General features: G+C 48.0%; 1 protein-coding gene across 2 annotated transcripts in view; it reads left to right on the top strand.

Annotated features, from left to right (window-relative positions):
• Window positions 1-229: 229 nt before the first annotated feature.
• The window catches only part of LOC115075844 (carcinoembryonic antigen-related cell adhesion molecule 1-like), a 90816-nt gene continuing 66141 nt past the window's right edge, over window positions 230-24904 (top strand). For both annotated transcript variants that reach the window (XM_029576692.1, XM_029576691.1), the window contains exons 1-2: window positions 230-419; window positions 7358-7473. In XM_029576692.1, the coding sequence (XP_029432552.1) occupies window positions 7419-7473 (55 nt within the window). In that variant the 5' untranslated portion in view covers window positions 230-419; window positions 7358-7418. The remainder of the gene's footprint in view (window positions 420-7357; window positions 7474-24904) is intronic.

The following is a 24904-nucleotide window of genomic DNA, read 5'->3' as shown; positions in this document are numbered from 1 at the left end:
CTGCCCTTGCTCTCACTGTCAATGCAGATAAGGAGGAGCAGGAAGAGTAGCCAGCTATTTGTTTTCCTCTTTTCTTGTGCAGAACTGGGGTAGAAAAGTGCTGGTATAACTTACTGACATGTACTGTCCCAGTCCAGGGTGTGACTGTATGTGGGTGTGACTGGCACTGTACAGCCTCTTTGGGTGTGAGTGTGACTGACACTTGCAGTATATTTGTGTTTCTGGATGTGGTTGCTGAGGAAAGCGCTGAATCAGATAAAAGGCTAAAGGCGGAACCTGAGAAATTCTTGTCATTTAATTAGGAAACTTGCATCTCTGTTTTCATCCTGGAAATCACCTCATGAGCTGGATTGTGAAGGAAGTATAAAAGGAGTGAAGGAGACACTCTTAGAAAAGGGAAGGAGACTACAGGAGACTTAGTAAGTATCATTTTATTCCAGTGTATTATAATGCGTGTATCTGATCTATCATAAGTTTCCGTAAAAACAGAAGTTAGGTTTTTTTTTCTTGCATTACAGTTTCTAACTGCTAGGACCCTCTAAATCTAACAAAAAAAGCTGATCATTCTCAACTAAAACCAGCAGCTTTGTATTTTTAAGGCTCAATTTCCTGGGAACACATCCTCTCAGGGCAGTTAAAAGTGTGTACCTTCTACAGTTTTTAGCCACATTGATCCTGTCCCAGGAACACTGTGCAGTCCTTTATCCACATTGAACCTGTCCCAGGAACACCTATTCTCAGTGCAGTTAAAGGTGCGTGCAGTCTGGAACACTGTGCAGTCGTTTAGTCATTTGAACTTGTCCCGGGAACACCTATTCTCAGTGCAGTTAAAGGTGCGTGCAATCTGGAACACTGTGCAGTCGTTTAGCCACATTGAACCTGTCCTGGGAACACCTATTCTTGATGCAGTTAAAAGTGTGTACCTTCTGGAACACTGCAGATTTTTAACCACCATTGATCCTGTCCTGGGAACATCTCCTTTCAGTGCAGTTAAAGTGCATGCGTTCTGGAACACTGTGCAGACTTTTAGCCGCATTGCGGCACAATAGTTTTCAGATGAGTGATTTATGTGAGCAAAACACTTTTTTCCTGCGTAAATTGCTTTGAAATTTATCCTTTTAGAGGGTAATTTATAACTGCGTTGATAGGGACATTTCTACAAGCAGACTTTATCTGATATTTTCAAAGCAAACTGTTGTGTTCCGCGCCCGCGGACGGCCGCGGGCCCTCCCCCCTACCTGAGCTCTGTGGCGGCTGCCGCGGCAGTGTCGGGGCAGATTGCCCTACCTCATATACCCGGTGCCCCCGCGCGTTGGCGCGGGCCTCCGGGATAGCCGCCGGGTCAGGAGCCGTTCCTGCTCCTACCTCGCAGCAGCTAGCAGCTTTCCTCCGCGGCCCGAGATCCAAGATGGCTGCCGCCATCTTAGGCGCTAGGCCGTGCCTCCTCACCAGAATTAAAGGGACCTCATCCCTTTAATTGTCTACAGCTGATTCCAATCCATTGGGCCAGAGGAAGTATAAAAGGAGACTTCCTCTGACCATTCCTTGACTTGGCAACTTCCGTGGGTGGTCAGGTCTACTTGCTTCGGTGAGTTCTTGTGTCTTGAATCCTTGTTCCTGTTCTGTCTTGGTGTTCCTGGTTCCTGACTTCGGATCGGCTAGCGGTGTTCCTGGTTCCTGACTTTGGATTGGCTTGCGGTGATTCCTGGTGTTTGACTTCGGATTGGCAAGTGGTGATTCTCTGGTGTGTGACTTCAGACTGGCAAGTGGTGATCCCTCGGTGTGTGACCTCGGACTGGTAAGCGACGACCCTCTGGCACTTGACCTTGGACTTCCTCTTGACCATCGACTCCAAGGGCCCACCTAAGTCCCAGCAGCCCGGGTCCCTAAGGGCTCCTCCCGGGGGGACCGCGGGCTTCCAGGGGTGAAGCTCCAGTCAGCCCTTGCACCAAACTTCTTGACCTCTCAAAGGTCCACCTAAGTCCCAGTGGTCCGGGTCCCTACGTGCTCCTCCTGGGGGGACCGCGGACTTCCAGTGGCGGACACACATTTACTCTTTAAAATTCTCGTGTAAGAGCCCGGATGCATGAAGAATCTCACCAGCCCAGATTTATGCTTGTTGAAACAAGTGTGTATAAAGGTTTGCGTGAAATTGGGCTACGTGAGCCCTGGGCTATTTTACAACAGTGATTTGCACACATAAAACCGTGTTTCAGTGCGGAAATGGCATTGAAAATCAGGTCCTTAATTCAAATTAATAGTACTCCAGATGCATGTACAAGATGTACATAGTGGGATAAATTTTCAAAGCCATTTACATGCATAAATCACAATTTTATGCTTAGAAATGACTGCTAGAAAGAGCCCAGGGCTCATACCCGATTTCACACACACTTTTATGTGCATGGATTATAAATCAAATAAATCAATAAAATGCGCTGGGAAGAGGCTTTCTAGTGGGGCAAAGTTGGGACTTAATGTGCACACTTCTTTCTTTAAAAAGTATGGAATGAATTTTCAAAGAACATAAGAACATAAGAACATGGCATACTGGGTCAAACCAAGGTTCCATCAAGCCCAGCATCCTGGTTCCAACAGTGGCCAATTCAGGTCATAAGAACCTGGCAAGTACCCAAAAACTAAGTCTATTCCATGTTACCGTTGCTAGTAATAGCAGTGGCTATTTTCTAAGTCAACTTAATTAATACCAGGTAATGGACTTCTCCTGCAAGAGCGTATTCAATCCTTTTTTAAACACAGCTATACTAACTGAACTAACCACGTCTTCTGGCAACAAATTCCAGAGTTTAATTGTGCATTGAGTGAAGAAGAACTTTCTCCGATTAGTTTTAAATGTGCCACATGCTAAGTTCATGGAGTGCCACCTAGTCTTTCTATTATCTGAAAGAGTAAATAACCAATTCCCATCTACCCGTTCTAGACCTATCATGATTTTAAACACCTCTATCATATCCCCCCTCAGCCATCCTCCAAGCTGAAAAGTCCTAACCTCTTTAGTCTTTCCTCATAGGGGAGCTGTTCCATTCCCATTATCATTTTGGTCGCCCTTCTCTGTACCTTCTTCATCGCAATTATATCTTTTTTGAGATGTGGCAACCAGAATTGTACACAGTATTCAAGGTGGGGTCTCACCATGGAGCGATACAGAGGCATTATGACATTTTCCATTTTATTCACCATTCCCTTCCTAATAATTCCCAACATTCTGTTTGCTTTTTTGACTGCTGCAGCACACTGAACCGAGGATTTCAATGTGTTATCCACTATGACGCCTAGATCTCTTTCTTGAGGTGGTAGCACCTAATATGGAACCTAACATTGTGTAACTATAGCATGGGTTATTTTTCCCTATATGCATCATCTTGCACGTATCCACATTAAATTTCATCTGCCATTTCGATGCCCAATTTTCCAGTCTCACAAGGTCTTTTTGCAATTTATCACAATCTGCTTGTGATTTAACTACTCTGAACAATTTTGTATCATCTGCAAATTTGATTACCTCACTCGTCGTATTTCTTTCCAGATCATTTATAAATATATTGAAAAGCACGGGTCCCAATACAGATCCCTGAGACACTCCACTGCCTACTCCCTTCCACTGCTTCCACTGAGTAAATTGTCCATTTAATCCTACTCTCTGTTTCCTGTCTTTTAGCCAGTTTGTAATTCACGAAAGGACATCACCACCTATACCATGACTTTTTACTTTTCCTAGAAGCCTCTCATGAGAAACTTTATCAAATGCCTTCTGAAAATCCAAGTACACTACATCTACCGGTTCACCTTTATCCATATATTTATTAACTCCTTCAAAAAAGTGAAGCAGATTTGTGAGGCAAGACTTGCCTTGGGTAAAGCCATGCTGACTTTGTTTCATTAAACCATGTCTTTCTATATGTTCTGTGATTTTGATGCTTAGAACACTTTCCACTATTTTTCCTGGCACTGACATCAGACTAACCGGTCTGTAGTTTCCCGGATCACCCCTGGAGCCCTTTTTAAATATTGGGGTTACATTAGCTATCCTCCAGTCTTCAGGTAAAATGGATGATTTTAATGATAGGTTACAAATTTTTACTAATAGGTCTGAAATTTCATTTTTTAGTTGCTTTAGAACTCTGGGGTGTATACCATCCGGTCCAGGTGATTTACTACTCTTCAGTTTATCAAATTTTTACTAATAGGTCTGAAATTTCATTTTTTAGTTGCTTTAGAACTCTGGGGTGTATACCATCCGGTCCAGGTGATTTACTACTCTTCAGTTTATCAGTCAGGCCTACCACATCTTCTAGGTTCACCGTGATTTGGTTCAGTCCATCTGAATCATTACCCATGAAAACCTTCTCCGGAATGGGTATCTCTTCAACATACTCTTTAGTAAACACCGAAGCAAAGAAATCATTTAATCTTTCCGTGATGGCCTTATCTTCTTTAAGTGCCCTTTTAACCCCGCGATCATCTAATGGTCCAACTGACTCCCTCACATGCTTTCTGCTTCGGATATATTTAAAAAGGTTTTTATTGTGAGTTTTTCCCTCTACGGCCAACTTCTTTTCAAATTCTCTCTTAGCCTGTCTTATCAGTGTCTTACATTAACTTTCCAACGCTTATGGATTATCCTATTTTCTTCTGTTGGATCCTTCTTCCAATTTTTGAATGAAGATCTTTTGGCTAAAATAGCTTCTTTCACCTCCCCTTTTAACCATGCTGGTAATCGTTTTGCCTTCGTTCCACCTTTTTTAATGTGTGGTATACATCTGGACTGTACTTCTAGGATGGTATTTTTTTAACAATGACCATGCCTCTTGCACACTTTTTACTTTTGTAGCTGCTCCTTTCAGTTTTGTTTTGTTTTTTTTACAATTTTTCTCATTTTATCAAAGTTTCCCTTTTGAAAGTTTAGTACGAGAGCCATGGATTTGCTTACTGTCCCCCTTCCAGTCATTAATTCAAATTTGATCATATTATGATCACTATTGCCAAGCGGCCCCACCACCGTTACCTCTCTCACAAAATCCTGTCCTCCACTGAGAATTAGATCTAAAATTGTTCCCTCTCTTGTCAGTTCCTGGACCAATTGCTCCATAAAAATGTAATTTATTCCATCCAGGAACTTTATATCTCTAGCATGTACCGATGATGCATTTACCCAGTCAATATTGGGGTAATTGAAGTCTCCTATTATTACCGCACTACCAATTTGGGTAGCTTCCCTAATTTCTCTTAGCATTTCACTATCAGTCTCACCATCTTGACCAGGTGGACGGTAGGGGTGTGCATTCGTTTTGAACTTAAATGTAAAACGCTACTTTTTTTTTTTTTTAACTTAAAAAAGTGATGAGGCGAAAACGATCGGATTTCCAACTTATTCAACATAGCTATGTTGAATAAGTTGGAAATCGCGATTGTTGATCCAAAATAAAAATTTAAACCCCTCACCTTCCTTAATCCCCCCCCAAAGACTTACCACAACTCCCTGGTGATCCAGTGGGGAGTCAGGACGCCATTCCTGAACTCCTTTGCGAGGAGCACGTGCCCCCCCCAAGCTGGCCAAAAGTTCCTTTTGGGTCGAATGAGGGTCCCGGAGCGACCCCGCGGGGAATCACGTGACGCCGCGTCACTCTGACGTGGGGCCGACGTCACGTGATTCCCCGCGGGGTCGCTCCGGGACCCTCGTTCGACCCAAAAGGAACTTTTGGCCAGCTTGGGGGTGTCAGGAGGCCCCCCCAAGCTGGCCAAAAGTTCCTTTTGGGTCGAACGAGGGTCCCGGAGCGACCCCGCGGGGAATCACGTGACGCCGCGTCACTCTGACGTGGGGCCGACGTCACGTGATTCCCCGCGGGGTCGCTCCGGGACCCTCGTTCGACCCAAAAGGAACTTTTGGCCAGCTTGGGGGGGGGCACGTGCTCCTCGCAAAGGAGTTCAGGAATGGCGTCCTGACTCCCCACTGGATCACCAGGGAGTTGTGGTAAGTCTTTGGGGGGGGATTAAGGAAGGTGAGGGGTTTAAATTTTTATTTTGGATCAACAATCGCGATTTCCAACGTATTCAACTTTTGGCCAGCTTGGGGGGGCCAGGAGTAGCCGCGCGTATCTTATAAAATCCGGGGTTGGTGCGCGCAAGGGGGTGCACATTTGTGCCACCTGCGCGCGCCGAGCCCGGCGCGCGTTGCCTGTTCCCTCCAAGGCCACTACGAAATCGGAGCGGCCTTGGAGGGAACTTTCCTTTGCCCTCCCCCCACCTTGCCCTCCCTTCCCCTACCTAACCCACCCCCCCGGCCCGATCTAAACCCCCCCCCCTACCTTTGTTGCCAGATTTACGCCTGCTGAAAGCAGGCGTAAATCTGCGCACGCCAGCAGGCTGCTGGCGCACCATCACCTGACCTGGGGGCTGGTCCGGAGGCCTCGACCACGCCCCTGGGCCGGCGCCATGCCCCCCGGTCCCGCCCCGAACCGCCCCCTGACCCCAATCCCGCCCCTGGACATGCCCCCTCCCCGACCCTTTTACGAAGCCCCGGGACTTACTCGCGTCCCAGGGCTGTGCGCGCGCCGGCGGCCTATGCAAAATAGGCGTGCCAGCGCACGAGGGCCCTGCGCGCGTAAATCCGGCCGGATTTACGCGCGCAGGGTATTTAAAATCTGGCCCACTAACTACTGCTTACTAGCTGCCTTACTGACTGACTATTTAAAAATACAGTCTAACTTCTGTTTATTTGCTGCCTTACTGACTATTAAAAGCACAAACACACAAACACACTAAATAATATTACCAAATAGTTAACTTTGCCCCAATACTTTTAAAAAAGACAATGTCCCAAGCAAAACCTTACTGATTCCTTTCAGCCACCAGCAAGGTGATCCTCTCCTCTCAGTGCACCCACTGGATTGAACTCAAGAGTATTTGAGTGTTTCATTTTACAGGGGCAGCCTGGGGTGTGAGGTACATATGGTGGTTGTGATTTTGTAAGGGTTACACATGTATACATTACCAGCCTTGTATGTGCACTTTTCCACCTGCTAATCGACTCTTGCAAGTGATATTGGACTTGTCTTCTGGCTGCACTTTTTGGGCAGGAGGGTGTGGGAGAACTGTCCAGTTGTCTGCCAAATATCAAATATTGACCCTGTCTTTAACTAATTTTGCTCTTTTGAAACCCAGGCCACTTGTGAAGGACAATCATAAATAATCACAAACTATTTTATTTCAGCACATGACAGTCTGGGGTCTCTGAGATTATTGGGCAGGGGCTGAGACTTTACTAGACAGAATCATTACTCCAAACAAGGGTTTAGGGCTGTTGGGATTAGGTGTGAATCTGTCTCTTATTTTGCAGACAGAGATCCTGGTATCCAGCTACAAACTATACCTTCAGAGATCTGCAACACTTCCCGAGGATGGAGTTTGTGTTCTGCAGGTGGTGTCCTGCTGTCTTGAGCTTTTTTCTCACAGGTAATGGGGCTAATGAAGCCATAAACACCAATGGAGCAGGATATTTCTCAGCTGTTAAAGCCTCTGTGAGAGCTGAGTATTAGAAACAAACATGCTTGAACTTTATAGGATGTTTCTTGAATAAAGTAATTTGGCTCCATGTTAGTCCACTTGAATATGTAAAGATAAGCAAATAAGTTGTTGGTGACACCTTTTTCTGGATTAATAGCACATTTGCAACTGGGTTTAAATAATACCAGATGAACTGGGTCTGAGATTGCTTGCATATACAAGGGAGCTTTAGGTTGCATTATAACTGAATAGCGAAGAAACAAAGAAGATCGGTGTATCAAGGGACTTTTATTAGAACTTGCCCGACTCTGGCCGAGTTTCGCTCACTCAGGGGCTGCCTTAGGGGCTATTGAGAATAAAATTTGAGATTAAAAACACACATATGTGAAAGACATATTTATATGAATGTTTGTATATACACAAAAAAACCCCAAATGAAAACATGATTATATATTAAAATGAGAAAAGCTCAATTGTCTGCATATAAGTCAACAAAATGTGAATACTGTATATAAATTAAAAACGTACAAACGTATAGAAATGTGAATAAATAATTATTGTACCAACATGATTACCTAATGTGAATAAATACTGTACCAACATGATTACCTAATGCCAGAGTGATAATAAATAAACTGCAATTATGTTCATATGTGTGTATATTTGTCATAATGGCACAAAGGACTGGGTATAACAGAGGAGTGACGTAAACCAGTAGGAAACTGATATGGTCGCAATGACTAAGGATACCTGTGTAAATGGATTCTTGATTAAGAAAACGTCGATAGAAGATCATCAGTGCATATGTGTGCTGATTCTAAAAGAGACAACTTGATGTAAAAATAAAACACATACATACTTGAACCAAAAAAGAAAAAAAAGATAGTAAAAATAACTAAAAATAAAATGACGACTTAAAACGGATTAAAAGGAAAGATAGCAATTGCATCTTCAAGGTGATTTTAACTGCAAACTGAAAATGTAATCCACCAGTGCCGATTTACAAGTATAAAGAGATTCATTCTTGATCAAAGAATATTGCCGATATGAAAAACACTGTGCAGTGCCGTATGTCAGAACTATTTATAGAACGGATGTCTTTTAACCAATTGGCTTGTAAAAATGGGGGTATTTAAGATGTGAACTCGCAATTTTATTAGGGAAGCCCGCCATAAATTCAACAATACATTGTGGTTACACCGATAGCACTGACTTCATGCTTTGAATGTTTTAGTGCCGAAATTAAGGCATAACGGCCCGGGTAATATGTTGATATATTGAGATAAAAGATATATAGAAATATACCATATATACCAGGATTAGCCTGATGTACTATGTTAGAAAGTCCAATAAAGATAATCGAAAGGTGGTCCCAGGTAGCCAAGGCAAAAAAAAAGGTTTTGCCTTGGCTATGTTAGAAAGTGAAACTAAATAAATTTAAACACCAAATGCAAGGGTATACAAGAAATAAAAAAGGGGGAAAAATTAATAAATATGGAGCAGTAAAAATAATAAAAAATATATGACTAAAAAATGATGCATTTGTATAAAAGGATTAAAAATTAAAATTGTATAAAAATTGTATTAAAATTAAAAGGTGTACTCTTAATGAAGACTGTATGGGGATTGCATCGTCAAAATCGAGTGAATCGCAAAATGACAGTATTGTCTGTAAGTGCCGATTGAAGTGGTTAAAATTAAAAACGACATTACCTTAATGCCATAGATATGACTAAATCACAGTTTCGTAACGGCACCAGGTTTTTTAACAGCATTTGTAAATCGTGCAGTGCCGTGAGTAGGAATGATACTGAAACGGGTAACTCTTCCCGATTACACTCTCATTTTCAACATTAGTGGGAACCTGTAAAACAAATTTGTTAGAATAATTATGAAAATAAAAGAATCCAGGAATATAAAGGATCATTCCAAATAGTAACTCACCAAACTGGTATCGATTCTCACCATGTAGTGAAAAATAAGCGACTGAACTGTGATGGCAGGGGTATTTAAATATACTCTCACGATATTCATTTGAGAAAGTTCTGACATACGGCACTGCACAGTGTTTTTCATATCGGCAATGTTCTTTGATCAAGAATGAATCTCTTTATACTTGTAAATCGGCACGGGTGGATTACATTTTCAGTTTGCTGTTAAAATCACCTTGAAGATGTAATTGCTATCTTTCCTTTTAATCCATTTTGTTTTAAGCCTTGCATTTTATTTTTAGTTATTTGTTTTTAATCTTTTACTATTTTTTATTTCTCCTTTAATTCTTTGGTTCAAGTATGTATGTGTTTTATTTTTACACCAAGTTGTCTCTTTTAGAATCGCTACACATATGCACTGCTGATCTTGTATCAAATTTTTCTTAATCAAGAATCCATTTACACAGGTATCCTTAGTCATTGCGACCATATCAATTTCCTACTGGTTTACGTCACTCCTCTGTTATACCCAGTCCTTTGTGCCATTATTACAAATATACACACATATGAACATAATTGCAGTTTATTTATTATCACTTTGACATTAGGTAATCATGTTGGTACAGTATTTATTTATTCACATTTCTATAAATGTTTGTACATTTTTAAGTTATGTATAGTATTCACATTTGTGACTTATGTGCAGACAATTGAGCTTTTCTCATTTTAATATACAATCATGTTTTCATTTGTTTTTTTGTGTATATACATACATTCATGTAAATATGTCTTTCACATATGTGTGTTTTTAATCTCAAATTTTATTCTCAATAGCCCCTGAGGCAGCTCCTGTGTGAGCGAAACTCGGCCAGAGTCGGGCAAGTTCTAATAAAAGTCCCTTCATACACAGATCTTCTTTGTTTCTTTGCTACTCAGCAATATTGGATCGACTTTCGCTTTGTTTTTTGGTTGCATTATAACTACAGTTTAGTAAAAAATTTATTTTATTTTACATATTTATTGTGATTTGTAGCCTGCTCCATTCATCCACATTGTGCTTGGCGTGGGTTACAGCAGATAAAACAACAATAATAACAACACATATAAGAAACAAACAAAACACTTAAAACAATTAGACATCCCCATCTATCTGCCCACCCATCCTCCATGCAGAACACCTCTTAAAGCCTAATCTAGCTCATCCAGCTGATTCATAATTAACTCAACTTGGCATTCAAGAAAAGCAGAATTAAGTAAAAATATCATCACTGCCTTGTGAAACATTAATAATAGTTTAAAAGCCTAATTTATTTAGGAAGATCATTCCAGCATTTTGGGCCCACACAACTTTAACCCAGTAGTTAAGATAAAGAAGGGGGGAGAGTAACATTTTATTTTTGTTAAATAAAATAAGCTGAGAAAATGGTTTAAAAAGGAAAATTAGTTTCTTACCTGATAATTTTCGTTCCTGTAGTACCAAGGATCAGTCCAGGACACCTGGGTTGTGACTCCGCACCAGTAGATGGAGACAGACTAAAACTTGTGGGCGGAGCCATATATGCCCCTGTGCCAGTCACAGCCCCTCAGTCTTACATAATGTCAAAGTAGAACACAACCAGAGAACCAAACTAGCTAGTAACCACAAACAAAACGGGGAAGAACACCCCTTCTGGAAACAGACTCCCCAACCGAGAGAGCGAACCAGCGGAACAGAATAATTTAGAACAATGAGCGGACTCTCCATTACTTCAGCGCAGCACTGCGGGCGGGATCCTGGACTGATCCTTGGTACTACAGGAACGAAAATTATCAGGTAAGAAACTAATTTTCCTTTCCCTGTACGTACCAGGATCAGTCCAGGACACCTGGGATGTACCAGAGCAAACCTACTGAGGGTGGGAAGCAGAGAGTCCCGCTCGGAGTAACCTCTCTCCAAAACCCCCGGGATCGGTAGCCCTGACATCCAAACGGTAATGCCTGATAAAGGTATGCAACGACTTCCAGGTAGCCGCCCTGCAAATCTCTTGAGGCGACACCTGCGAAGCTTCCGCCCAAGACGTCGCTTGAGATCGAGTCGAGTGAGCCCTCAGGCCAACAGGAAGTGGCTTTCCACGCATCAAGTAGGCCGAACCAATGGCCTCTTTGAGCCAACGGGCTATCGTAGTGCGAGACGCTGCGGCCCCTTTCTTTGGACCAGAGAACAGGACAAACAGATGATCCGTGATCCGAAACGGATTAGTGACCTCCAGATACCGAAGGAGGGACCTCCTCACGTCTAGCTTCCGTAAGTCCCTTGCTTCCGGAACGGAGGACGCCCCACCCGCGAAAGCGGGCAGCTCCACCGATTGATTCACATGAAAAGACGACACAACTTTCGGAAGAAAGGAAGGAACCGTCCGCAGAGAAACACCGGAATCCGAAATACGCAAGAAAGGTTCCCTACAGGACAGGGCCTGTAGCTCGGAGACACGCCGCGCCGAGGCAATCGCCACCAAGAACGCCGTTTTCAAAGTGAGATCCTTAAGCGTTACGCGTTTCAAGGGCTCAAACGGTGCCGCACAGAGAGCGGAGAGAACCCAATTGAGGTTCCAAGCCGGACAAGGGAGCCGTAATGGAGGGCGAAGGTGCTTAGCCCCCCGAAGGAAACGAGAAATATCCGGGTGAAAACGCCAAGGACGCACCCCGGACCTTACCTCGCAAACAACCAAGCGCCGCTACCTGAACCCGTAGGGAACTGCACGCCAGACCCTTGGCCAGACCTGCCTGGAGGAAAGCCAGAATGTCGGAAACGGAAGCCGAAGTGGGGTCCACCCCACGCTGCACGCACCATTCCTCAAAGACCACCCAGACACGGACATAAGCCAGAAAACGTCGACTGTTTCCTGGAACGCAGCAACGTAGCCACCACCGCATCCGAGTAACCTTTACTCTTCAGGCGCCTCCTCTCAAAAGCCATGCCGCGAGACAGAAGTGATCCGCATCCTCCAACCAGACGGGGCCCTGGCAGAGCAGGCCCGCCATTCCTTGGAGCCGAAGGGGCGCCGTTACTGCCAGCTGGACAAGGTCTGCGAACCACAGCCGGCGCGGCCATTCCGGTGCCACCAAGATCACCTTGGCCGGGTGCAACTCTATGCGCCTCTGAATCTTGCCGATCATTGGCCACGGGGGGAAACACGTAGAGCAACACGTCCGTCGGCCAGGGAAGCACCAACGCATCGATGCCCTCTGCCCCCCGTTCTCGACGTCGGCTGTAAAATCGCGGAGCCTTCGCATTGTGCCACGTGGCCATCAGATCCATGTGGGGCACCCCTCCACGTTTCGCAAATGAGAAGGAACGCTTCGTCCCCCAGCTCCCACTCTCCGGGATCTAGACGATGACGGCTGAGAAAATCCGCCTGAACGTTGTCGACTCCCGCAATGTGAGATGCTGCTATGTTGCTGAGATGCAGCTCCGACCAGGCCATCAAGCGTTGAGCCTCCTCCGCCACCTGGGGACTCCTTGTCCCGCCCTGGCGGTTGATGTAAGCCACGGTGGTCGCATTGTCCGACAACACCCGGTCTGCCTTTCCCCGCAGCAACGGCAGGAAGTGTTGTAAGGCCAGACGGACCGCTCTGGCCTCTAGGCGATTGATAGACCATTGGGCTTGCGACACTGACCATTGGCCTTGGACCGAACTCCCTAGGCAGACCGCCCCCCAGCCGGAAAGGCTGGCATCCGTGGTTACCACTGTCCAGTCGGGTACCAGAAGGGAGACTCCAGAAGACAGATGACTGGAATCCAGCCACCAAAGCAGGCTGGACCTCGCGTGTCCCGCTAAAGGAAGCGGTAGTTGGAAGTCCTCCGAGACCGGCTTCCAGCGGGTCAGTAACGAAGACTGTAATGGTCGCAGGTGAGCAAACGCCCAGGGGACCAGCGCCAGCGTGGAAGCCATAGATCCGAGGACCATAAGGTAGTCACAGACCCGCGGTCGACGGAGCGACAGTAAACGCCGTACCTGAGATTGCAGTTTGCATACCCGGTCGTGTGACAGGAACACCTTGCCTTGCTTCGTGTCGAACACCGCTCCTAGATATTCCAAGGTCTGCGTGGGTGCCAGATGACTTCTGCTGAAGTTGACCACCCCTCCTAGGGACTGCAGGAGATGGAGGACCCTGTCCACTGCCAATAGACACTGATTCTCGAACTTCGCCCGAATCAGCCAATCGTCCAGATAAGGATGGACCAGAAGACCTTCCCGGCGCAACTGCGCCGCCACCACCACCATCACCTTCGTGAATGTACGGGGAGCCGTTGCGAGCCCAAATGGGAGCGCCCGAAACTGCCGTCCTAGAATGCAGAACCTGAGGAAGCTTTGGAACGCCGGCTGAATGCCTATGTGAAGATACGCCTCCGTGAGGTCCAGGGAGGCCAGGAACTCACCGGGCCTTACCGCGGCGATGACCGACCGAATCGTCTCCATTTTGAAGTGAGGAACGCGCAGGCATCGGTTTACTCCCTTGAGATCCAGGATTGGTCTGAACGAGCCGTCTTTCTTTGGGACGATGAAGTAAATGGCGTAACGGCCCCTGCCATGCTGGCTGACCGGGACGGGGGAAATGGCTCCCAAAGCTTCTAAGCGTCGGATGGTGCCTAGCACCGCCGCCCCTCTTCTCGGGGGCCTTGCAGGGCGAGACAAGGACCTTGTCCGCTGGAGTGCGAGCAAAATCTAACGCGTAGCCGTGTCTTATCACGCTGAGGACCCACTAGTCCGACGTTACATCGGCCCATCTCCCGAAAAAGGACATCAACCGCGCCCCGAAATTGGGAACGGAGTGCAGGGGCTGCGGCAGGCGATGGGCCGACCACTCTGCATCGTGACGACTTGGGCCCCGTAATCGCCAGGGGACCTCCTTGCCTTCCGAAGCGCTTTCCCCGAAAGGACTGTTGCTGCCACTGCGAAGTACGGGAGGAAGCAGACCTATATGCGTGCCCAGACGACCTTTGAGGACGCGACTTCCTGGGACCCCGAAAGCGGGACCTAGCCGAAAACGAAGACCACGCCCTGGATCTATCCTCGGGCAGCCTAAAAGCCCTGTTTTCCCCCAGGGAAACCCTCAAGTCATCTAACTCCTTTCCAAACAGCAACTTGCCTTTGAACGGTAGCGCCCCGAGGTGAGCCTTGGAGGAGCCGTCTGAGTCTGCGCGCCGAAACCGCAGCCACCATGGATCTCGCCGAAGTACGCAGCAGATCGTGGAGCGCATCTGCGCCATATGCTATGGCTGCTTCCAACCTATCCGCCTGCGCTGCCTCGTCAGCGGAAAGATCCGCATTGGCCTGGAGAACTTGGGCCCAGCGCAAGTTAGCTGTCCTAGCGAAATTCGTACAGATGGCGGCTCGATTACCCAGCGCGGAAACCTCGAAATCTTCTTAAGTTGCACTTCCAGCTTCCTGTCCTGAAGAACTCAGAGGGCTGTCGCACCCGTGACTGGAATAGTGGATCTCTTTGTTACCGCAGAGACCGCCGAATCCACCTTGGGGAGCTTAAGAAGAAAATTGAAACGGAAAAGCCACTGCAGGGCCCGTGAGGCCTAACAGGACCGGATCCATGTTCGCCTCCTGCCGGACCGCTACCGGAGGTGCTTCAATTCCCAGTTCCTGGAGGATGGCCGGAATTAGGGGAGGCAGTTCCTCCCTGCGGAAAAACCGGACCACCTTGGGATCGTCTCCCTCCGCTGCCTGTGGTGCCTTTCCTGCTGCAGATGGAGCGGATCCGTCCCCTGCCACGTCATCGGCCCCATTTTGGGGCTCTTTAGGGGAATCCGTGTCCGCCCCCGTGGAGGAATCCGGGTCCGCCTCCTGTGGGACGCCACGCGGAGGCCGTTTCCCCCTGGAAGCACACGGGGGCACAGCCGTAACCCCCGAGGGCCTGTTGGACTTTTTCGGCGGTGGAGCCCTGCGGGACTCCCTCCGGCCGCGCTTGCTCTTACTTTTCCTACATTTCAGGACTTTGCGCAGCAAAAGCGCAAAGTCCTCCGAAAACAAGCTGGAATCAGAAGCAGCCTCAGCTGGGCTCCCCGGGGACCCTGGGTCCCCCGAGGGACTCCCCCCCGTCGGGCCCCGCTGAAGAGACAGCGCGGGAGGCAAGGCCGCAGGCCCTGCCGCTTCCCGCGCCATTTTGCGGCCCGTGGCTAAAATGGCCGCCACTCCCGCGCCGAGCGGGAACAAATCCTGGGGCCTCTCTATCGCGCCCCCCCCGCTCGGCGGTGGTCACGCGGGCCGCACTCGAGCCCCCCGAGATGCCCCGGACGACCCTTCATCGCCCGGGATGCAGGAGGCGCATAGGCCGTCGTGCGAGAGACGCGCGCGCCGAGCCGAGCCGCAGGCCCGGCAAGCGGAGCCGCGAGGCATGCCGGCGAAAACGGCGCGAAGACGGCCGCAGAGGAAATAAAAAAAAAATAATAAAATTGCGCGAACAGCCTCCCCCCTGTCAGCGGCGCCCCCTCCCCCGAGAGCGGCGACGCAAGGAACAGAGAGCCGGCACAAAACAAAAGACAAAACTCTTTTTTTTTTTTTACAAAAAAACAACGCCTGTCGCTGTCCGCGGTCCTGGAGCCCTAGTCCAGCAGGGGTGAGTGAACCGGGCTCCCCGGTGTCACCCCTGACGCTGCTACTTAGAAAAGCCGGGTCCTCGACCCTAGCAGCGGCCTCAACCGGGGGGGGGGGGTAGTCCCCTCAGGACCTCTCAACCCCCCTGGGAGGCAGGGCAGACGGACGTCAGTGACAACTTGGCAAAAATTCCAATTAAAAGACACTAAAGCCTAACCTGGCCTAAACCAAAAAGAAAACCAACCCTGACGGAGTACCAGAATCAGGGCAGGGAGGAGCTGTGACCGGACCTGCACCATCTACTGGAGACAGAGTAAGACTGAGGGGCTGTGACTGGCACAGGGGCATATATGGCTCCGCCCACAAGTTTTAGTCTGTCTCCATCTACTGGTGCGGAGTCACAACCCAGGTGTCCTGGACTGATCCTGGTACGTACAGGGAATTAAAATTTATGGGAAAGTTGGCTGTCACAGTGTAGGGTTTCAGGGTTCCCATCCCCAGCTCACAGTAAAGGTTGTCAGCTGATTGGGGCTGTCTTAGCTCATGCTGGTACCTAGGAGCTCTGGAAACTGTCAGTGTACCGTATCCATGGTAACCTAAGTGCTTCATGCTAAGCTGTCAGGGCAGTTGTGTCAGTTAGGATCCAGTCAGTGAGACAGTGAGGAGACAGTGCGAGGGCAGGGGTGCTTTCTTCACCTGTTTCTCTTCAGGGACTTCCTGAAGTGTCTGTATTCAGTATAAAAATATAGAGGGAATATTTGAAGGCACATTTCTGAGTGAATGCGTGTGTGAGTGAGAATTTTAGTGCCTGTGGCCTGGATTCTCTGATCGCAGAGTTTAGAGAATCTGGCGGTAACGGGAGTCGGTTCTGCGATAGCGGGAGCGATCGCACCTCCGAGGTTCAATCGCTGCTGGCTTTCGCGCCGAATAACTACAACCATAAAAGTAGTTATTTGGTCCAAACTGGCGGCGATAAGGAATCTTACTTTTCACCCGCAGCGATGTGTCTGCAGCGTCGGTCCCTTTTCGCGTGCGATAACATTAGAGAATGACCCCCTGTATTTGGTATAAGTATCAGCTGTCAAGGTGTCAGGACAGGACAGTGATTGCTGGGCCACAGATTTTAGTTTCCGAGCCAGTTGGCTGTGGTGAATGAGAAATAAAAGTTTGTGAGAGAAAAAAAACCATAATGTTACACTTTGACAGAAAATTTCCACTAAGGAGAAATTAATTTCTGTACAGTTTTTTTTTTCTGTATGAACAAATTAAGGTTAGGATTTAAGATACAATTCTAACAGATACTGTTGTCAGCCTGAGCCTATTTATCTGGGAATTGTGCCTATTTTTTAATTTGCCCTAATTATTTCCCTGTTGAACTGGAGGTGCTTTCTCCCCTTTGACATTCAGAGCCAAAGTAAAAAGGGAGCGTGACAGAAGTAAAAAAGAAAGAAAAATAGATAAGTGCATGCGCCAACATTAACAACTAAAACTAAGTATCCTGGGAATGCTGAAAAAAAAGAATATAACAGTTTATTGCTAAAATTTAGTAAAGTTAAAAAACAGCATATTATATTGTAAGTTGTTATTTAATTTTAAGATACTTATCGGATTTGGGGAGTATCTGTACAGAGCCGGTTCTGAATATAATTTGGGGAGATAACAGAAAAGATTATATTAAATGCTGTTTACTTAATCTGAAAAGGTTATTCTTTTGCCAGCCAGTGAAACATCACAGTGCTTTTAAATAAAGTTGTTTTTTTCACTTTGTCTCTGATCATATTTTGATTTTCATCTAAATTATTGCTGTCAATACTCTGTCTTATCTCTCTACCTCTGGGAGACTGTCTGGGTGACTGAAGTGGGAGAGTCACTACTTCAAAGGGTCCGAATGGTGAGACAACAAAAGTCCAATTCCTAGTGCTCTCTAGTTTAACTGACCTCACTGGGGGAATTTCTAAATAGGCAGATTGCGAGGACCACCTAATTCTGTCAGGCTCGAAGAAGGATAATTTATCCTTCAGATACCCTGGTGCCCAATTTAAAGCATCATCAATTTAAAGCATATCCAGGCAGACACTGGTGAGTAATGCAATGCTTTTATCACTGAAGTAATACGCTCATTCCACTGTACTAGTAATTAGTTGAGTAGCGCTGATCTGAGCAACCTGAAGTCTCTTTTCTTGTAAGTAACCTCATGTATAAGACATCGCAATACTCTAACACAGAGATCACCAGAGCTGGAATAATTGTTTGGAAGTCTTCAATAGAGAGGTTCTGCACATATCTAATTCATTGCAAGACAAAAAATCTGTGTGCGCTCATGGAATAAACAGCCAACTTCCAATTACTTCAACAAGGTCGTACCTGCCTCACTGTGAAACAGGTCAAAAAATCTCTAGAAAAATATCTCCTCTTCCAAAGCCTTTGCCTTGCTGTTTGCTGAGTGCAAGCAAAAACCCTAAATCACATCTAGTTCTGCTAGAGAGGGAGTAACAAGCCCTCCTAGCAGATCCTGGGCAAAGATATCTCCAAAGATGTTCACAAAAAACTCCTTCAAAAAAACTCACACCTATCAAACACCTCATGATCAATCCACCAGGGAGCGGCAAGACCTTTTCAGGAGGAAATGTATATCCCTCAGATCCATCCCAACAATGGGCTGACCAAAAACAGGGGGAGGATGAGTTTCCCAGGGCTACTGCCTAGGAGGTAAGGGTTAGGTCGGCCATCATTGCTGGTTATTCGATTATTAGGAGTGTAGGTAGCTGGGTGGCTGGTGGGCGTGAGGATCACCTGGTACCATGCCTACCTTGTGCAAAGATGGCAGACCTCACGCATCACCTAGACAGGATTTTAGACAGTGACAGGGAGGAGCTGGCTGTTTTGATAAATATGGGCACCAACGACATAGGACGGTGTGGAAGGAAAGTTCTAGAAGCTGTAACCGCTCATAGGGTGGGGTTTTCCTGCTGGAGCTTCCTCCGGTGGTTCTTTGCTGCAGTATCCCAAAGCCTCATGATGTCTGGATGTGATTTTAAGCACAGGTGAGTCCATCCACACTTGGGTGGTAAGCAAAACTGTTCAGCAAAAGCCGTGGGTTTTCCCCAAAATAAAGTCCAGCCAGGTTGTGCCTGCCCTTGCACCCCAGCCTGTACTAGCACTAGCGAACACAGTTCCAAGAGTTCGACCTTATCCGGGACCAACAGGTCCTTCACATTCGTGCTCTCCGACTGTGCCTGTCTCTGCAGTACAGCCCATACCAGAAAAAGTCTTTTAAACTCCAACGCTGTAGTTGGGCTATGTCCTAGCCCAGCGGTTCCTCCATAACAGAGTTCAGTTCCAGCTGTGCCCATCCCAGCCCCACCACTTATAATAGCCAAGTCCTTAAACACAGTTCCCTGAAGCTTGGCCCGCTTTCAGGGGTCTAATTTAGTCACAATCTCAGCATTCCCCTCCCCTTCCCAAGCTCAGGTGTCTCCCCTGAGCTGAGGTGGATTGCCCCTGGGAGACTCATCCTCCCCCCTCAGTAGGAACATCCAAAAGCTGAAGAAAACACATTTCAACAAAACACAGGTAACTCAGCATTTTCCTACTCCACCCCAACAATCCACCAGGGCTTACTGCTGCCCTTAGTTATTAGTTGCTCCATTCTCAGTTGTCCTCCTCCTCCTGCCACTCCCACCAGTCTCCTGTATGTGTCTGCTCTCCTTTAAATAGCCCAGCACTTGATTCCTGGCCTTGCTTGACTTTGTCTCCCTTCAGCCCCTTTGCCCTCTGGGGGTTGTAGTCCTCCCCTCCCCTGGCTGGGCTCTGGTCTAAGTCAGCCCTCTTCTGTGTTCCATTCCTTTTTAGCTGTCGTAATAGGACGTATCTCCCATTACAAAGCCAAATATAAGCTTTTAAATAGAAAGTTATCCAGGACCTCCAGGTAGCATTCTCTCAAATGCTTCCTGTTCCAAGTGCAGGGCCCCAGAGGCAGGCAGAGTCCAGAGTCTCAATGCATGGTTGAGACAATGGTGCAGGGAAGAGGAGTTTGGTTTTGTAAGGAAATGGACAACCTTTTGGGAAAGGGATAGTCTTTTCCAAAATAATGGGCTCAAACTTAACCAGGGTGGAACCAGGCTGCTGGCACTAACCTTTAAAAAGGAAATAGAGCAGCTTTTAAACTAGAAACAAGGGGGAAAGCCAACAATCACTCAGCAGTGCATTGTTCAGAGGGAGGCATCTTTGAAAGTTACTAATGAAACAGGAGAGTAAGAGCATCCCAATAGAGAGGTTCCAATAAGAGCAAAAGTAGTCCATGTGCCTAGAAGTAAAGAAACACCTGAGTTAAAAGATTCAAAATTATCCTTGTCAGCTGACAAGAAGGTTGTTCATACAAACAAGAAACATATTTTGACATGTCTGTATCCCAATGCCAGAAATCTAAGAAGTAAGTTGGGAGAGTTAGAGTGTATAGCACTGAAAGAAGAGGCAGACATAATTGACATTTCAGAGACCTGGTAGAAGGAGGTTAACCAATGAGACAGTGTTACACAAGGGTACAAATTATATCACAATGATGTGGATCAAGCTTGGTTGAGGAGTGGTGATTTATATTAGGGATGGCATAGAGTACAACAAGATAAAAGTTCCTGCAGGAGACTAGAGGCCACGTTTTCAAAGCCACACATTGATTTTATATCATGCGTGCATCGGCACGCGCATGTTATAAAATACGTTTCCTGCGCGTACATGTGCGCAGGATTTTAATGTCCGCGTGCGCATGTACAGGCAGGAGGCCTCCTCCACATGCGGGGGGGGGGGGGGGGGGGGGGGGGGGAGGGGGAATTTTAAAAGGCAATGTGCAGCGACGCAAGTAGGGCTTCTCCAGTTCCCTCCCATTCGGCTCCAATTAAGGAGCAGACTGGGAGGGAACTTCCCTATAGCCCTGCCTAACCTTCCTACCCTTTCTCCTCTCCTCTCCTCCCCGATCCCTAACCCTTTCCTAGCTACTTATGGTTTGGTTTTTTTTTTCGTTACTTACTGCTTCTCCTGAGTAGGGTCCCAACCCCGGGGCCTAGGCCTGGACCCAGGCCTGATGCTGGGGTCTCAGCTAGGATGCCAGGTCCCGACACCTCGGCCTTAGCCCAGGGTCAGAGCCCAGGCTTGGGAGAAGTTCTTTCTTCGGCTGCCTGAAAACCAAATGATGCTGTCTGCTGGGGTCGCACCTGAGTTAATTAACTCCGTCACATTCTCCCTAGAGGACAGCGCTGAGGCCCAGGCCTTGGGAACCAGCCTCTGGGTCGGGTCGTGGCTTCGAGCTCTGGCATTGGGACCCAGCCTCAAGGTCAGGTTGCAGTGTTGGGCCTGGGCCCCAGTGTCGAGACCCATCTCTGGGTTGGATTGCAGCATTGGGCCTGGGTCCGGGCCTGGGTCCAAAGTCAGGAGCAGGCCTTGTGTGGGGTCTTGGCGTCGAGTCTGGGTTCAGGCCCCTGCCTAGACCGAGTCCCCGACGTTGGGTTGAGGTTCGGACTGAGGTTCCGGTGTCAGCATCTTGCCTCTGGGCTGAGCCATGGAATTGGGCCTGGGTCCAGGCACCAACCTAGGCCGAGGCCCATGAATTGGGCCTAGGACTAGGCCAAAGCCTTGACCTTGCGTAGGCCAAAGCTGCAGCTTTCTATGCAATTCTGAGGCTTCGGGTCTAGGACTAAGCCGAAGCCTTGGCCTTGCATAGGCCGAGGCTGCGGCAATCTACTGCAGCCTCGGTCTACACTAGTCTAAACTGTCGGATTCCACCATCGGATCCCTGCAACAGGGTCAAGATCCACCCGGCATTTTTCCAGGAGGGTGGGAGGGAGGCATAGTTTTCATTGTTTGGCCTTTTTTTTTTAATTGCTTGATTTGTTAATGTCCGCGTGGGTCGTCCTTTTCTTCCAGTATAGAGTTACAGGATAATGCATCTGCTCGGACATTTTTAGAAGCTGGACGGTACCTGAGTGTAAAATCAAATCGATTGAAGAACAGAGACCAGCGAGCCTGCCTAGGGTTTAAACGTGGAGCTTGGCATAGGAACTCCAAGTTTTTGTGATCAGTATACACTGTGAAGGGGTGACTGGCTCCCTCCAGCCACTGTCTCCATTCTTCAAATGCCAGCTTGATGGCCAGCAGTTCTTTATCCCCAATACTGTAATTGCATTCTGTGGGTGTAAACCTCTTGGAGAAGTATGAGCAGGGTAGTAGTTGTCCCATGCTAGAGCTTTGGCATAGTACCGCGCCGACTGCTACATTGAACGCGTCCACCTCCACAATGAATGGTCGAAGCGGATCTGGGTGGTGTAAGCAAGTCTCAAGCAGGAAGGCCTCTTTGAGCCTCTTGAAGGCCAGACAAGCCTCGTTGGGCCAGACTCGAGCATCCACCCCCTTCTTGGTCAGGGCAGTCAAAGGCGCCACTAATCGGGAATATTGAGGTAAGAAGTGTCTAAAGAAGTTTGCGAACCCCAAAAAGCATTGTAGGGCCTTCAAGCCCGTGGGATGAGGCCAATTCCTGATGGCTGATACCTTCTCTGGGTCCATGTGGAACCCCGTTGCAGAGATGATATATCCCAAAAATGGCAACGAGTCCTGTTCAAATATGCACTTCTCCAGCTTTGTGTACAGATGGTTGTCTCTGAGGATCTGCAGCACTTGTTTGACGTGCCGACGGTGGGAAGTTAAGTCCCGGGAGTAGATAAGAACATCATCAAAATATACGATCACCGAAGAATACAACAATTCGCGAAGTGCTTCATTCATTAAGTGCTGGAAGACTGTTGGTGCGTTACATAATCCAAAAGGCATTACCAAGTACTCATAGTGCCCGTCCCGCATGTTAAAGGCTGTCTTCCATTCGTCCCCGGGACAGATTCTGACCAGGTTGTATGCCCCTCTTAAGTCCAATTTGGTGAAAATCCTGGCTCCCTGAAGCTTCTCCAAGAGTTCAGGGATTAACGGAAGTGGGTAGTGGTCCTTCTTGGTAATGGCATTTAACCCCCGGTAATCGATAGAAGGTCTCAGGGACCCATCCTTTTTCCCTACGAAAAAGAATCCCACCCCGGTGGGGGACTTGGAGGGACGGATGAACCCCTTGGCAAGGTTCTCGGTGATATACTCTGACATTGCCTGGATCTCAGTTTGAGATAAGGGATACACCCTCCCTCGGGGTGGTGTTGTTCCGGGTAAGAGCTCTATTGTACAGTCGAATGGGCGATGTTGTGGCAGGATCTCGGCTTTTTCCTTTGAAAACACGTCTAAGAATTCTTCATAGGGAGCCAGTAGTAGCACATCAGTCTGTGCCAGTGTTATTCGTTGGACCAGAGGCGTCCTGATACAGTTTTGAAAGCAGTGAGGACTCCACCCAGTGATTTGCAAAGAGTCCCAATGGATTACCGGAGAATGCTGTTGCAACCAGGGTAGTCCGAGGACCACCGGATGTACTGCTTTTTCAAGAATTAGAAAAGAGATCTCCTCCGAGTGCAAAACTCCGGTCTGAGAGTGAGTGGAGCAGTAACAGTCGAAATACTTCCTGGAAGCACCGTGCCATGGATGGATGTGATCCGCAGCGGTGGCCTGCGAGACAGTGTGGGAATCTGGAGCTGTTGCACCAACTCGTGAAGGATAAAATTCCCACCTGCATTAGAATCGATGAAGGCTAGAGTCTCGAAAGAGCCTCCAGGATATTTCAGGGTTATCGGTACAGTACATTGAGGAGCTGCGTTGACACAGCCTAGGAATAGCTCCCCGGTTTCACCTAGGCTCGGGTGTTTTCCGCTCGTTCCTTACACTGGGCCAGGAAGTGGCCCTTCCCGCCACAGTAGAGGCATAATCCTAGATTTCGACAATGCCGCTTCTCGGGGGAGAGAGAGGTCCGCCCCAGTTGCATTGGCTCCTCCGTAGGATGCTCCGGGGGTGCACAGGCGCTCTTGGTTGCAGGTGTCAGCGGCCTGGAAAAGGCTGGAGCCAGAGGAGCCATCCGACGCGGAGGCCGCCCCTCCCTAGCCCTCTGTTGGAGATGCCGATCTATGCGCCCTGCTACCTCAATTAGCGCGTTGAGGTCCTCAGGAAGATCTCGGGCTGCTAACTCATCCTTAATCCTTGCCGCGAGACCTTCTAAAAATACTCTGCGCAGGGCGTCATCGCGCCAACCAACCTCCAGGGCCAAGGTACAAAATTCGAGGGCATACTCCGGCAGGGGGAGAGCCCCCTGCCGTAGCTGAAGCAACTCCGAGGTTGCGGAAGCCACGCATGCAGGTTCGTCGAACGCCAATTTGAAGTTCTCCACAAACAGGGAGAGGTCGTTTAACATGGTGTCATTCCGCTCCCACATGGAGCGATCCCAGTTCAACGCTCGTCCATCCAAAAGGGAGAAGATGTAGGTCACCTTGACCGAGTCCGTGGGGAACTGTACGGGTAGCAAGGAGAACCGCACGAAGCACTGGTTCAAGAAACCCCAACAGGCTTTCGACTCCCCTGAAAAGCGAGACGGGGCTGGTAGCTGGGTGGGAGCGTGAATGGTCACCACCGGGGGCGGTACTTGCTTCCGGGCCGGTTCCGGGGGGTGTGGCATCCAATCGATTAGCCAAGCGCTCCACGGTGGCTGCCAAGGCGTCCAAGCAGTGTTGTTGCTGTTGTATATGCTGCGCTATTCCAGGTATGGCCTGGAGACCCGCAAGGTCCGCCGGATCCATGGCCTTGCAAACTGTTGTGAGTCAGGAAGTGGATCCTTGGTCCGACCGGCGAAGAAGGGAAGAAGTAGTTCTCAGCAGATGGAATAGGTCGGAAGGCGGTGTCGTTGCAGAAGGCCGACGATCTTCACCCTGGAAGTCCGTGACCCCTCCAGGTGGG

Source organism: Rhinatrema bivittatum, chromosome 14 (assembly GCF_901001135.1).
Source record: "Rhinatrema bivittatum chromosome 14, aRhiBiv1.1, whole genome shotgun sequence".
NCBI lineage: Eukaryota > Metazoa > Chordata > Amphibia > Gymnophiona > Rhinatrematidae > Rhinatrema > Rhinatrema bivittatum.
The sequence above is the reverse complement of the archived record's forward strand: the minus strand, read 5'-3'. Positions and strand labels throughout refer to the sequence as shown.